This window comes from Panthera tigris, chromosome E2 (genome assembly GCF_018350195.1).
Source record: "Panthera tigris isolate Pti1 chromosome E2, P.tigris_Pti1_mat1.1, whole genome shotgun sequence".
Taxonomy (NCBI): Eukaryota; Metazoa; Chordata; class Mammalia; order Carnivora; family Felidae; genus Panthera; species Panthera tigris.
Window position 1 is genome coordinate 56250006 of NC_056674.1, and position 14997 is coordinate 56265002.

Genomic DNA, 14997 nt, shown 5'->3' on the forward strand with positions numbered 1-14997 from the left:
GGTTGCTAACCCACAGACCGTCTCGGTGGGGAGGACAGGGCAGGGCTCCTGACTCTGTGGTTGGCCTCTGTGTCTTTGAGAAAGGTCTCTATCCAGATTGATGGAGGGTCTGTCCCCTGGGCCGTCAAAGCTAGACTCAATGAGCTGCTGGCCATCTGTCCCTCTGCGTTTCTTCCCACTTCTGTGATCTCGCCCCCTCTCCTGCTAAGGAGATTCTGTGCACGTCGGCTCACACTAGGGTTCTCAGCCAGGGTTAGAGGTGAGGACTTGCACAGTAACTTACATACAGGAAATTAAGTTAACTAGGTGTTTCCTGTGTGTGATGCACCATTCAAGAATGGCTGGTTGGATTTCTACCGGTTTGGGAAAGTGCCTTTGACATGTTTTAACTTGAAATGTCGACCCATCCACTTAAAAGAGATAATCCAAGGGACCTAGGCTATTGCTGAGGCACGTCATGTGGATTCAGACACTACAGAGCAGTGATTCACCTGCAGACGACTTACCTTCTTCCCAGCCCCCAGACACTTTGGGTCACCCCACTAAGGGAGGGGAGAGCGCCACTGGCACCTAGCGGGTAGAGGCCAGGGATGTAGCGCACAGGACAAGCCCCCAATGAAGGATTATTGGGCTTAAGAGGTCGGCACTCCCAAGGTTAAGAAAACCCGCCCAGAGGAGGAAATGAAGAGTTTGGGCTGTGCATGGCACATCTGGAATCTGGAGGAGCACGCACATTGGCTAGTGCCTCTCTGTGGCGAGTCTCGGGGTGAGCTCTGGCCAGCCTGTTCCTCTGAGGACGGTCCAGCAGCATGTAGCTGCGGGTAGCAGTGAGCACTGCGTGAGTGGGAGCTGGGACGAGGCCCTATGCCAAGGGATTCCTGCGCATGGTCTCCCAGACTCACCATAGGTATCCCACACACAGACGCGTGATCATCTCCGTGTTTCCAGGGAGGACACTGAAGCTTAGGGAGGTTAGAAAACAATTTTCCCAGGCGAGCGGAGCCCTCTCCCTCAATACCCATTCTTCTCTCCATTAGTAACGAACCCCAACATACGACAGCGTCATTGTGTCCGCGTGAAAACCGTATTGCGGCTAGGTGTGGCCGTGTGCTAGAGTCCCAGCCAGCGAGCTACAAGCACGGCATTTTGTCACGTTCCCGGGATGAGTTGGGGGCCACGGGAGCTGGGAAGGTTGCCCGTTTGTCCTGGCCGGAATGAGGTCTTGGGGGCTAGACCTCAGGCAGGCGCTGTGTTTCACAAGGTGGCTTTGAGGGTGGAAACTGTGTCCTAAGAAGGTGGCGAAAGACAGACAGGGACAGGATTCTATTGCCCGTGGAATGTTACACCAGCCCCGGACTGCCTCTCTCCGGAAGTGTCTTACATGAGACAGTAATGAACTTCTGTCTCATTGAGCTCACTGTTATGTTGGCTCCTCTGTGCTCATCACCAAATCTAGTAACGGCTGACATACCCAGCGTCAGTCCACAAGTAAGAATTACAGCCAAGACAATTGGACTCCGAGTCATGCTTTTCAACTGCTGTGCTGCCCAAGACATTCAAACCCTGTGTTTCATACCACCTGCCTCTGTATGGTAGTCAGAAAATTGAGCCTTTATTGGAGCAAAAATTGTCTTTGTCTCCTCCATTATCTTAGAGTTCTTTCCAGAAAGCGTTCTGAGGTCTCTGTCCTTAGGTATTCTTTATTAGATTAAAAACATACCCAGTGCCCCTTGATGGAAACTTCCTTAGCATAGCGGTTTTCATTTTCTCTTGTCACAGTCATTTCAGATCAGAGTCCAGCCCCGATTGTCCGAAAATGCTCCAATAATGCGCATCATCGTGTGGCTGCCATTTACATCAGTATCCACATCCCAAGGACTAGGGAGGAAGGGGAAAGATACAGGGAATGTTAAGAGGGCTCTAGAAGGTTTTCACAGAATATTAATTTTTGGGCTTGTCAGGGAGTCAACTGGACATGCATCTTCAGGATGTGCCTGTCAGTTCATTGGGGAGATCGATATGTTCTAACAAGAGTGCAGCCCAGGGGTCGAGACCACTGGCTCCCGTGTCCAAAAGGTCTGGTTTTCAGTTATGTTTCCATTGATAATTGAGAGCCCTTGAACATGGCGTCTTACCTCTCTGAGCTTTGCATAACTCCTCTGCAGAAGGGGGATAATGGTAATGCCCCCAAAGGGTAGCAGATATCAAGCCTGGAGCACCACGCCGAACAAAATAAATACTACAAGTGCCATAAACATTAGCAGCTGCCAGACGCCTTTTCCCCCCAGTGGTAGGGCACAGTGCCGCTGCTAGCATCTTGCAAGGGAAGGAAGAAGTCTGCCCGCCAGCAAAGCTGGGTTCCAATCCTGGCCCTTCCTCTTATCAGCTGTGCGAATTCGAGCATCTCTTCCTTCATTTTGCGTTGGTGATAGTCCACGGTGGCAGCATTCTGTATGAGTTGCAATTAGGCAGATTTGAAATGATGCAATATGGGAAATATTTGTAAAGTCTCACTTGGGCACACGTCTAGAAACATTTCTGTCATCCTCAAAGGAAGCCCTGTGTTTATCAGAACTCATTCCCCACTTTCTCCCCAAATTGCCCAGTCCCAGGAGACCACGGGTCTACCCGTTGGCTCTTTTGATTTGCCCGTTCTAGGCATTTCACATAAATGGGATCCCACAGGAGGTGGTATGTTGTGACTGGTTTCTTTCCCACGGCACCATGTTTCTATGATGCTGGGTCGAATGCAACACGGGTCAGTATTTCGTTTCTTCTTGTTGCCAAAGACAGGGTCCGCTCCTTATATCTGCCTTGGCCACACTCGGTGCTGCCTCAGCTGGTAAAGAGGAAGACATAACATTCTTTGTCAAGAGTACTCTTGAATTATGCACATTTTCAATTATTTGACATAGTCAAGAACATGGCCCTTACATAAGGTATACCTAAGCTCTACTTACAAGAATTAAATGAGATAATATATGGAAGTTCTTGGTAGCAAGCCCCATACATGGTGGCCCCTCAGGAAATAGTCCCTCCCTGTGTTGGGTGGGTTGTCTTATAACACACCTCCTTGTCATCCACTTTACTGTTTGTCACCCTAAGGAATCCCCGTCAGTAACGATTCCAACTGATTAAGTAGAAGAATTATGCCTAAGTGTTTTCTAAGGAGTTTGCTCACCAGGTATCCCAAAAATGTCTTTTGGAAAAAAAAAATCCAATTTGCACTATTTTGTCAAGTTTCTGGAAACCTACCAAAGGTTCAAGTTAGATATTCCCTCGTAAATTTCCACCGGTATCCATATATTCATAAAGTATATCTGAGACCTTTACTTTCATCAACCCAAGTATATTCCCATTTTGACAGCGTCACTGTTGGGTGTATGAGCTTTAATGAAAGACAGCCTTTGAAAACGACCATCGTAGGGTCTTTCTGACTTACTTCAGCAAGGTTTAGAAGTAAAAAACACTTATTCATCCTCGATCCTTTCCCCTTGACCTGGGCTGTTAGGCACCACATCAAGCAGACATCTCCGCTACGCCAACGAGCCATCACAGCTTGCCTCGTAGGTGACAGACATCAGAATGGGTACTTCTGGATGCGTCTATTTCTTCCTCTCAGTGATGCCGATTATCATCATGTCCGTGTTTCAGATGAGGAAGCATAAGCTCAGAGAGGTTGACAACACATACTCAGAGGAGAAACTGGGAGTCTGGATCTTTCTGATCTCAAAGCTCATCTTCCTCTAAAGAGGCTGAGTGTCCTTTGTCTTGGTATGAGTTAATTACTTCTTAGTAGTCCTGCTTATCCTCCACAGAAAGACTTTTTTTTTTTTTACCCTGATTCAGTGGTCTCTGAAACAGCATTCAGGGCTGTTTCCTGGCCAAGGCTTTGCATCTCAATTCGAAATGTTTATTTTATTGCTTATTTTATTTGCATCTCCATTCGAAATGTTTAACAGGCAAACAATGAAAAGTGCAGTGTGGCTTCAGCTTAAGAGTTTGCAATCTGAGGAGCAAGTCTAGGTCATGGCTGTCCATGGGGATGACACCTTATAGCATGAGACAGTCCAGCCGTGCCTGGTCCTAATTACAAGTTAAGGAGTTAGGTCAAGTTACATCACAAAAGGGCAAACACCCCATCCGAGAGAAAAATTATTCTAGAGTTAGAAAAACCGTAACCAGGGATCTAGGGATGAAATTCATTTTGCAATGTATCAGCAAGGAATGCTTTCTGCTGCAGGTAACAAAAAGGCAATTAATGTGGCTTAAACATCTCAGGTTGATTTTTCTCACATTTCCAGAAGCTGAGAGGTGGGTGGCCGCTTCTGTCGCTTCACCGATTTGATAGCATCTCTGTGAGTCTCTGACCTTTCTCTTGTGGCTGTGAGACTTGTCACAGCTCTAAAATCACAGCTATGTCTAAAGGAAGAAGAAAAAGGGGGCAGGAGACATGTCTCTCCCTTTTCATTAGAGATGCAAAGTCTTTACCAAAATAGTCTTTTCTTAACAACTCCCCAGAGCAGAACTCTGGAAATCATGTGATTACCCCTGGCTGCAAGAAAAGCCATGTGTAAACCAATATTTCCATATGTGTATGTGCACATGTATACGTGTGTGTATGCACGCATGTGTGTTCATCAACAGGGTGGGCTAGGGAGGAGAAAATTGGGAATAGATCTGGGATTAGCCATGACTGGTCCCCACGTGGCCCCCAAAGGTTAAGAGATGTACCCAACTTTTAGAAGGTTAAAATGCAGGAGAAACCAGCATTTTCCATGATTTTATTGTGAGTTTGAGAGTGAGTTGGGGGGCATCACCGAAAGGATTTCTTGGCTAAATAAAGGAAAAAAAACAAAATCAGACTGGTTTCTTTACTGTTCAAGTTCTCAGAGACTTTAAGCTGTGAATGGCCTCGTCAGTCTCCAAGAAGAGGCAGTCCCGGAGAATCTGTTCCGGGCAGGCTGTTCCGTGAACCTGGCATGCAGGATATGGTAGGTACGTTGGAAAGGTAGCTTTTAGCCAGTGAACGACTGGATCACGAGGTACCTGAGCAGGCATGCCTCCCCCCTCACAGCGGAGCGGTTAGAGCTCCAGGTTGAATATAAGATTGTCTGGGAACAAGACAGTGAACGTCGGAGAAGGTTGTACAGTGTCAGGTAGAGTTTTGACCTTGGTGAGCATCAAGTCCAGCCACGGAGGGAGGGGACTCGTGAAGAAGCTGGGCACAGGGACCCCACCATCGATACCTCTGGACTGCCTCCTTCCTCCTGCATCCACCCAGATCCCACTAGTCTCCTTCACAAAGCTCATCAATACTCAAAGAATAAAAACCTTGCTGAGGGAATTTAACTGTTCCATAAATATTAAGCCAGGAGTGTTGGGAGTTTCCATTGTTTGGGGTTTCCCCTGTTCTCATGAAGATCAACCCTTTGACCAGGTCCTTGGTAGGAAATTGACCAGCCAGGAGCCTGAAGGTGGACATAATAAGTCCAGACGGAAAATGACAGATTTTGTGCCTGTGCCTCTTACCAAGGACTGTTAGTCACAACCGTTGCTGCGTTTTTACTCTCCAGGTAGTCTCTGCCTCACTCTCCTCTTGTCTGGTAGCTGCCCAGCTTCGCCGTAACTGTCACACACAGGATATGGAGCTGAGGGTTTCATACACATCACCTCATTTCAGCCTTGCATTATCCCCGAAAACAGATAAAAGAATTCTCATTTGCAGATAAAGACCTAGAAGGTAGTGGGCAGGGACCTTACTGGGATCTCACGACTTGGCCTCTGTATCTTCCTTATACCACGTGAATACATCAGTATAAAAAAGAGAGTCTAAATGAAAATTGCTATGCAAGACAGAAAACGTAACTTTAAATGCATGATGGCTTTTACCATTAGGTCAGAGGAAAAACGGAGCCAGAACTTGATTAGTCTAGGGACCAGTGAAAGGTGGGTGATAATTTTGGACTTTCTTTTATAGACGTTTGTACTAGGGTTCTCCAGAGAAACAGAATCAGTACTGTAGGTCTATATCTATAGCTAATAAGAAACTGGCTCCCACAGTTATGGAGGCTGAAAAGTCCCAAGGTCTGTAGTCAGCAAGCTGGAGACCCGGGAGAGCCGATGCTGTAATTCTAGTCCAAATGCCAGGAGGCTTGAGATCTATTAAGAGTGATGTTTCAGTTTGAAGGTGGGGAAAAACCAGTGTCCCAGCTCAAAGTAGTCAGGCAGGAAGAGTTCCTTTTTGCTCAGGTTTTCTGTTCTATTCGGGTGTTCAATTGATCCGGTGAGGCCCCAAGACTTTGGGGAGGGCAATCTGCTTTACTCCATCTATTATTTCAAATGTTAATCTCGCCCAGAAATACCCTAACAGACACACCCAGAACAATATTTGGCCAAGTGTCTGGGCACCTTGTGTCCCAGTCAAATTGACACCTAAAATGAACCACCACGATACTGTAGGCAGAATCTTGACCTTGACCCCATGACCTCCATCCTCTGGTCTTACACTTGCGATTATGTTGCCTTACGCAGCCAGAGATTTTGCCAATGCAAATACAGTAAAACCATGGTTTGCAAGCATAATTTGTTCCAGAAACATGCTTGTAACTCAAAGCACTCGTATATCAAAGCAAATTTCAAGAACCATTGGCTCAGTTGTGATCATGTGACATTTGGCAACACGTGCTACTCATATTACAAGACCTCGCTCGTTCATCAAGTTAAAATTTATTAGAAGTGTTTGCTCGTCTTGTGGAACACTCGCAAAACAAGTTACTCGCAATCCAAGGTTTACCGTAAAGTTATGAATCAACTGACGTTAAAATAGGAAGACTATCCTGGATTCTCCAGGTGGATCTAAATAATCACCTGAGCCCTTAAAAGTGGAAGAGGCAGGCAGAACAGTGAGTAAGAGAAGCAGTAGAAGAGGGAAGTAGGAGAGAGGAGGCAGAGGTTGGTTCAGACAGTCCTAACTCCTGAGAAGGACTCCACCTGTCATTGGCTTGAGGATGGGGTGGGGCCACGTGGAAAGCGTGGGAAGGAAATTCATTCTGCTGACACCCTGACCGGGCTTGGAAAGGATTTCCCCAGAGCCAGTAGTAAAGAATACAGACCTGCTGCCAACCTTGATTTCAGCCTTGTGACACCCAGGTGAGTCTCGCTGTGTCCAGACCTCTACCCCACGGTCTCTGTGAGGTCATAAATGGGTGTTCCTTGAAGCCGCTACTTGGTGGTAATTTGTTACAGCAGCAGTAGAAAAGGAACGCAGTATCTGGTTTATTCCCTTCCATGCCAGCCGTGAGCAAAGTTGCTTTTCCCAAGAATGAAAACAGAAATGGCCAACCAAATGACAGAACGAAGGAGAACCACTCGAGCTCGCGAACTGCTTTAACAACCGTCCCAAGTTCAACTCCAAATGCAACCCCACACCAACATCGTTCTTAAATGAAAACAGCATCAGAAACAACCTTCAGGACATGTTTAGCAACACATCCGAGCGAAGCTTCTTTAATTGTTAACTCTTTTGATAGTCACGTGACACCACTAATTACAGCGAACTGTCCGATGAGGAGGTCACACTGACTGCATCCAGGAGGTCCATGGACAGGTCCCCAGGCCCACTGGGCTTTCAGAAGCGACCTCGCCCCTTGCCACCGTTCACCTCCCTCTCCCAGAGCAGACATCTTTCACAAGGTGCTGGAATTCGATGAGGACAAGACCCTGAAAGAAAACATCATCCCCGCAACTGGGTTAACCCACTATCGTTAATGCAGTTCAGCGAAACCTGAGGTGACTTAACAGCACAGCAGTCCCTGGGCTCGGCGTCATGGCGCTTTTCAAGGTCTCCCTACACGCTCTCCTGCAAGGTGCGTGTGGAATGTGTGTGTGTGGAGTCACCCTTCCTGATAGCATCCTTGTTTGGGAGCATAATCTCTCCTGGCCCATCTTCCCCTCCAGTGTTCCGACGATGTCTGAATTCTGGAACAGAAAGAGGAACAGCATGGCTCTCTTGGGAGCGCTCAGTGCATGGGCGCAATCAAGAAGGCAGACAAATGCCCCTTCACCTAACACGTATTTGCCAACACCTAGCACACATTTGGTCAACGGCATGCTTAATCCTTCCAGTCTTTTTCCTGTCTGTTTTTATATGTGACAGCTTTATCACGAGATCATTCACATGCTGTACAACTCAGCCATTTAGAGCGGGCAGTTCAGTGTTTTGTGGTACATCCATAAAGTTGTGCAGCCGTCACTACAATGGGTTTTAGAATATTTTCGTCACCCCCAAAAGAAACCCTGCGTTCATTATACTTCTCATTCCTCCCAAACTCCCCCAGCCCTAGACAACCACCAACCTACTCTCTGTCCCGTGGATTTGCCCGTTCTGGACGCTTCATATAAATGGAATCCTGTACCATGTGTCTTTAATGGCATTTTCCCCTTCGCGTAAGGCTTTAAAGGTTATGCTACATTGCAGCATTCATCACCCCGTATCTTTTTATTGCCAAATATTCCATTATATGCATTATTATTTTATTTACATCTTTACATTATCATTTCATTATATTTTATGTGTCTGTTCCTAAGTTGGTGGACGATGGGTTATTACCAGTCAGCAATTCTGTAAGTTTAACGTACAACGTTGTACAAGTTTAAGATGTACACTGGGCTGGTGCGATGCATTTATAGGTTGCAATATGATGACCGCTGTAGTGTTAGCTGACGCCTCCATCGCATCTCCTAATTATTCTTTCTTTTTGGTGGTGGTAGCAACTAAGATCTAGTCTCTTAGCAACTTGGAAGTCTGGAAGACCGTGCTGTTGGCTGCCATCGCTATGCTGTGCATTAGATCTCCAGAACTTACCTTCCAAATGCAAGTTTGTACCCTTTGACCGGTACCTGCCCCCCACCCCCACCCGCCAGCTCCTGGCAACCACCGTTCTACTCTCTGTCTCCGTGAGTTCAGCTTGTTTAGATCCCATAGAAATAAGTATGTGGATCGTGTACCCAGCAGCCTTGCCGAAAATCCTCTTTGAGCATAGACGCTACTATACGTATTTTATAGTTTCAGTGACTAATGTCCTAGCTGGGTTCTCATGGTGTAGCTGCCTCAGTCCAATGCTCACACTCTGTTTCCTATGCCTTCATAATTCTGCAAGTATTTGTATGTACATGGACAGCTATTAAGTTGACACATCACATATTAATGCGGTATTGCCCCAAATGCCCATTTGATTTAGGTCTGCCTTTCCTACATAGCAGTTAGGGAAGTAATACGACTGCTTGCTAGAAGCCACAACTTAGGATATATGTCTTTCCTTGTAGAACCGTCTTCTGTCTGAGTCATCATTGGCTTTTTCACCATTTTTTTCTTAAACATTGGAAAATGGACTCATTGCCTAATGGCACTGTATCTCCCCATCAAGAATGCCTTCTTCCATCATTCTTGATGATAAACGATGGCACTTAGGGCCAGACCTGTCTCTTCCCTTCTATGGTAACAGGAGAGTCGCTTCTAGTCTCGACCTCTGTCCTGTCCAACCACAGGCCACTTCTGTAGGGGCACTTGCCATGACTGACACCAGCGTCCTTTCCCTAGAAGCAGTAGCCACCCCTGCTGAGCCTGCCCCGTGTGTGTGACACTTACTGTGGAACCAAAGTCTGAGTGAAATGACGTCACGCACGCAGCCCCCTGGTTGCCTTGTCTCTCCACCCCTGCTCTGCTGCTGGTCCCGCCCTCTACTTTGAGAACACAGTCAAGGCCATCTGGGATGATCTCCACAAGCCTGTATCTCTTCTGCCTCTATCTCCCTAAGCTCCAACATCTCTGGCCTCTCAAATATCTCAGGAAAGAAGTCACCTCCTCCTTTTTGGGATCCCTGTATTTTTAATTCTGTATTCTGGTGAGTCTCCATGGCCGTGCTCTTTCGTGACCACCTTCTCCTTCCTGCCCTTCACTCACATTCTTCATCATCTCTGTCCTTTTGGTGGACAGACGTAGCCAGGTCTCCGAGTCCTCACAAGAGAGAACTGGCCGCCTCCCGCTTTCCTTTCCTTACGTGCTATCACATGCTCTTTTCTCCTCCCTGTCACAGAATTACTTTCTGAAAACCCATTGTTTCCTGATACAAGCATTGTATATGCCTCTGCCAGTATGAAAGATAATTTTAGGTGGCAAAGTGGTGAACTTTTATGATTTTAATAGCTTTTTATTTTGATGCATAACTGAACAATACCTAGTATATCATTCCCATGATTTTTTTTCATAATGTGTCTTAGAGCCAGGTTGAATTTTCGAGATAAATTTAAAGCATATTGAAAAATAAACAAATAGGGGTACCGTTAGCGAACACGATAAAGTAGTCCCTGAGTGGCCGGAATGTGGGAAACCTTCGTCACCTCCAAATGGAATCTCCTCGGGGTGACCCCGGGAGACCCACACGGTAGGAAGGCTATGAAGACCAGAGCTAATGTGTTCAATGAATGTTACCTAATCATCTCCCAGGTATACTTGAGACACTGCTGTGAATGCACAAGAATGACCTTGGGTAGATGGGATGGTCCACCTGAGTGGGTGTTTAGGAGATGTTTGCTGGGTTGAAGCTTCAGCAAGCAGAGCATACACGGAGTGCTCCCCGTGGGCCGACAGTGCACTAAGGTTCACATTCACCCTTTTCAACAGGCTCATCAACCCACTGCATCCCCACTTTATAGATGAGAATGCTGAGTCTCAGGGAGGTAAGGCATTTTACCCAAGGCATTTTACCCAAGGATCACTGGACTAGTAGAAGATGGGGCAGAGACAGAAACCCCAGGCAGTCTGGTTCTGAGTCAGTTCTCACACCCACTGTGTTCTAGCTCAGATCATGAAGGCTCTAATGCACAAGCCAGGTTACTTGGCATGAGAGCGTTTTTTCTCCCTGTGCCGTTCATCCCCCCCAAGTTCACTGCAAGAAATATCTATGCGGAATCCATCGTGCATCAGGTCTATCCCAGCCATGGAAGATCCAGGAAGACGTAACTCACCTCTGCTTTCTGGGGAGAGTCCTGCAGACCACAAACAAGGAATGGAATTAAACTGGGCTCACTTTAGCACAACACATAGGGGGAGTCCTCATTTTCTATTAATATCACCCAGGGAAGCGAGGCAACGGACATTTCGCAAAGTCGAATGAACCTTTATAAAATATCAACAGAAATGGTATAAGGTATCAACAGAAATAAAACACTAGAGTCATTTTTCCTAAATAGTTAGTGGTAGCAATAGACTCGGTCATTTATGTCACCAAAATTAATGTTGGTTCTGACAGCTTTTCCAGGATCAGAGTTGGGGAGCATTTGGAGATTTCTAGGATACTGAGCAAATATTTGAAAAATGATATTGAAAATGCTTGCTGTGTGTAACAGTGTCTCAATAAGAAACAGAGGGTGCACTCAAATGAAGACAGTGCAGGGGTGGGGTGCTGTGTTAAAGGTAAATTGTAAAGGATGGGGGGTGTAACCTGAGCCAGTGACCACAAAGCTGTTATCATCCCGAGCCCTAGGGAATGAGGGGATGTTCAGACCTAGAAAGAGAGTCGTGTAGAGAGGGACACTTTGGGAGGAACAGAGACCTGGAGTCGGGGACACTGCTGGCCCAGGGCAACCCAGAAGGGGGAGATGCAGGGAAATAAACACCCTGACCTCATTCGACTGCCACACCTTCTGATCGCCAAGCCCAGAGGAGGCCAGAGGTCTAGTGCCGTCCCTTCAGGCCAGCCTGCAATGACCCGGGGTGGGGTGGGGCACGGTGAGGTGGGCAGGCCCACAGGTCAGGCTGAAGATATTCCATACACGAGGGAAACCTTCCGACATGTTCTCGCTGCTGTGACCTAACGCAAAGACAGACTCACGTGTTTTGAGTGGGAAAAGAAAAAAAAAAAAAAAGTCCAACCCCTTGGCCTGAAAATTCTGGAATTTTGGCAGCATCAACAGTGTGCTACGGATGTATCTAAATATAATTACATTTCTCTCAAGGTAGGGAATTTCTTTGCACCCATGTAATCACCGTGAATGAATGACTACATAACCTTGGAGAAGATTCCTAGCATCTCCATTGGTCTCTAAACTCAGAGATACTTGCTGTTGGCGCTGTGGAGACCGTTAGTTAGTTTTGATTCAGGCCTTTGCAGAGACCATGTTTTCTCTGTTGAAAAAGTCCACCATCAGTATACGTGCTGCTGCGTCCACGAATACTTAACTCCATGCTGTAACGTGTAGGTAGAAAACAGTCCCCAGCGAGAGTTTTCCTGGGCTGTGCGTCTTGCATTGTCAAGGCGTAAAGAGAGTCTGAGTTGGAACCCGTACCCCCTTCAGGATATGAGCGGATCCAGGTCAGTGAATTGTTTCGAGGTAGAAGAAGTTTAATGAATACAGCTTTTGGGCTGTGTGCACCTCCATTACCATTTGTTATTACAAAACCATGAGTCTGTCTCCGGATGCTTTCCCACAGGCTGATGGTGTCAAAAGAGTGACAGGTCTCTCATTAAAAATGCATTGTGTCTTACCTCCTGCCTCCTCTCACACCCCGACCTACCCTACTGTAAATATACTGCCTCCACGAGAGTCTACAGCAAACCACCTTGGGTCCTGTTCAGAGTGTCTACTTTCTGCCACATCGCCATGTGGGCAGCGCATGCATCCACAGCCGTAATATACACGGACGCGAGCCGCAAAGAAATTGAGTCAACTCTTTAATAACCGTGGGAATATCGCATCTCAAAAAAATCTAGAAACAGTGTCATGATATCATGTACCAGCAATTTAATTTGCTGGGTAGGGATTAAGAGCTGACAAATGCCCTCTCTTTAAGTTCTTTTAATTCTGTCTCTGCAAGTCAGAGCTTTCCACATATTCCCTGGCCTCCCAGCTGATGTGCTAAAAATGGTCTCACCGTACTGTTCTCAGACATGCAACGATCTAGACGAAGCTGTTTAGCTACTTACAATCTGTTTACATTACATAGAAGGTTGGTTAATTAGAAATAAGCATGTTTCTTAATTAAGGAACAAATTAATTTTTAAAGAAGTGCTGGGACCCCCTCGGGTTACTGCAGATAAGGGACTGAGCACGTGGCCCGTGGCTGTCGGCGTAATTCTTTGCAAGGAGGGTCTGATGTGCGCGGTGACACAGACCACGGTAGCCTTGGAACCAGGTATCTGTGGATTAGAAACCGTAGTCATTCTGCTGATGTCTGGTGAATTTCTGCTGTGTGTGAGGCAGCGGGCTGGGAGCTCCAGGAGCTCAAAAATGAATATGACAAATCAGACCCTTAACAGAGCTCAGGGTAAAATGAAGGAAAGGGTTTCACATATACAGTGCTTAACAAAATGTGCCAAATGCTAGACGAAAAATGAATAAAATAGCCCAGGAGAACACTGAGCGCAAAGCAAGCTGGGGGTTTGGGGAGGGAGTGGTGAGGCAGACAAGAGACCTGGAAAGCTCCCAGGTGGAAGGTGATAGGTTAGTTGAGTCTTGAGAGATGAGCAGGAAACTTCTGTGGCTGACCCTGGAAGCTTGGTCTAGGCAGAAAGAACATATACACCAAGACCTGAAAGAGTAAGGCATGATCTGAGAACACAGGTAAAGAGGGTACGACTCGGGCATAAGCTATGGAGAAGCCAGGAGCTAGAGAAGGTCTGGAGACGCCAACACGATCCAGGTGACAAAGAGAGGCAAGCAGCATGAGAAGTAGGCAGGTTAGGACTTTCTTTGGCTCCTAGCGACAGAAACCCAGCCAAGTTTAAGCCAAAAAAAAAAAAAAATTGTATTGGTTCATTCATTTAAAAGGCCAAGAGGGCCTTCAGGACTGGCTGTATCTAGGTGGTCTATTTATGTCATCAGGGATGTTTCTCACACTATTCCTCGGCTCCACTTGTGTCAGTGTTGGCTTTCCCAAGGGGTAGCAAACGACGGTGGTCACGGGGCATTTTCCCCACTACCTTAGCAACTCCAGCCACCCCTCACACTTTATAGAAGCATTATTTACATATAATGGCCCCGCTTAAGTTGTGCGCCCATCTCTGAAATGATGGATGTGTGCACCAGTGTGGACAACTCTGGCCAGATCTGAGTTGTATGCTCACTCCTGGAGTCAGGCATGGGAGAAAGGTGGTGCCAGCCCTCTCTGAACCACGAGGACTAAGAAGGCACAGAAGGGTGGTGTCCCAAAGGAAAGTGAGAATGTTGTTCACAAAAGCAAGGGAACAGAGGCAGGGCATAGAGAGAAACAGAGAGCTGCTTGCTCTACAAAGAAGTCTAGACGAGCTCTTGGTGAGTTTCAAGTGGAAACACAACGTGGACATATTTGCACTGGGAAGAAATTTCTCTGGCTGCGGAGTGGGTGAAGGGATGGGACAGAGGAGGAGACAGACACTGGATGGACAGCTACACTGTCAACAAAAGCCTGGTCTAAGGTGGTCATGGTGGAGACAGTGAGCATGAGGCATATTTTGGGGAGATTTAGGAAGTAGAAGAGAGGGACTTTGGAGTATCCAGTGGATGATAAAGGGCCACACATTCTTTGAGGGTTGATGTCCCCTCCCTTGGAATATAGATGAGTTCTGTGGCTGCCTTCACTGACAGAATAGGGCAAAAGTGGCCCTTTCTAGCTGCTGAGCCCAGGCCTGAAGAAATGGGCAGATTTCACTTCCTGTCTCCTGCACCCCTGGCTCGATGGAAGACAGCACCCCATAAGAAGTCCATCTGGAGGCTGTCCTTGGAGAAGCTCGCCCTGTGTCCTCAAGAAGACTGGTCCACTCCCTCCTCTCTTCCTGAGTCTGAAAGCCCGTCTCTGTCTGTGGGTGTAAATCACAGTCATGGGCTGCAGTCTGTCTTCCTTCTGGAATTCTCCATTTGATGGGCTGTCAAGCCCTTTGGTTAGCTTTACTGTAAGTCGAGGGGACTGTCAGTCTTCCTGTAGCTGTATTTCATTCGAGTCCTTTAATGTGCCCCCTG

The 14997-nt window shown here is 46.9% G+C and overlaps 1 protein-coding gene and 1 long non-coding RNA gene across 13 annotated transcripts in view; one reads left to right on the top strand and one right to left on the bottom strand.

Annotated features, from left to right (window-relative positions):
• Nucleotides 1-14997, top strand: part of CDH13 (cadherin 13) — a 1026978-nt gene that overhangs the window by 653406 nt on the left and 358575 nt on the right. Inside the window, exon 1 of one of the 10 annotated variants that reach the window (XM_042969574.1) lies at nucleotides 7804-7868. The exons of the other annotated variants lie outside the window; for them this stretch is intronic. Coding sequence (XP_042825508.1) covers nucleotides 7829-7868 — 40 coding nt within the window. The 5' untranslated portion in view covers nucleotides 7804-7828. Of the gene's footprint in view, nucleotides 1-7803; nucleotides 7869-14997 lie in introns of those variants that run through there. 10 annotated transcript variants of the gene reach the window in all.
• Nucleotides 1681-7195, bottom strand: LOC122234155. Of its 3 annotated transcripts, XR_006211924.1 has the most exons (4): nucleotides 7116-7189; nucleotides 5533-5629; nucleotides 2136-2839; nucleotides 1681-1878 (listed from the first exon to the last, which is right to left on the bottom strand). It is a non-coding gene; the product is annotated as an uncharacterized LOC122234155 (long non-coding RNA). The 3 variants fall into 3 exon arrangements; XR_006211922.1 differs by having other exon boundaries at nucleotides 1681-2839; nucleotides 7116-7195; XR_006211923.1 differs by having other exon boundaries at nucleotides 1681-2839; nucleotides 5533-5651; nucleotides 7116-7153.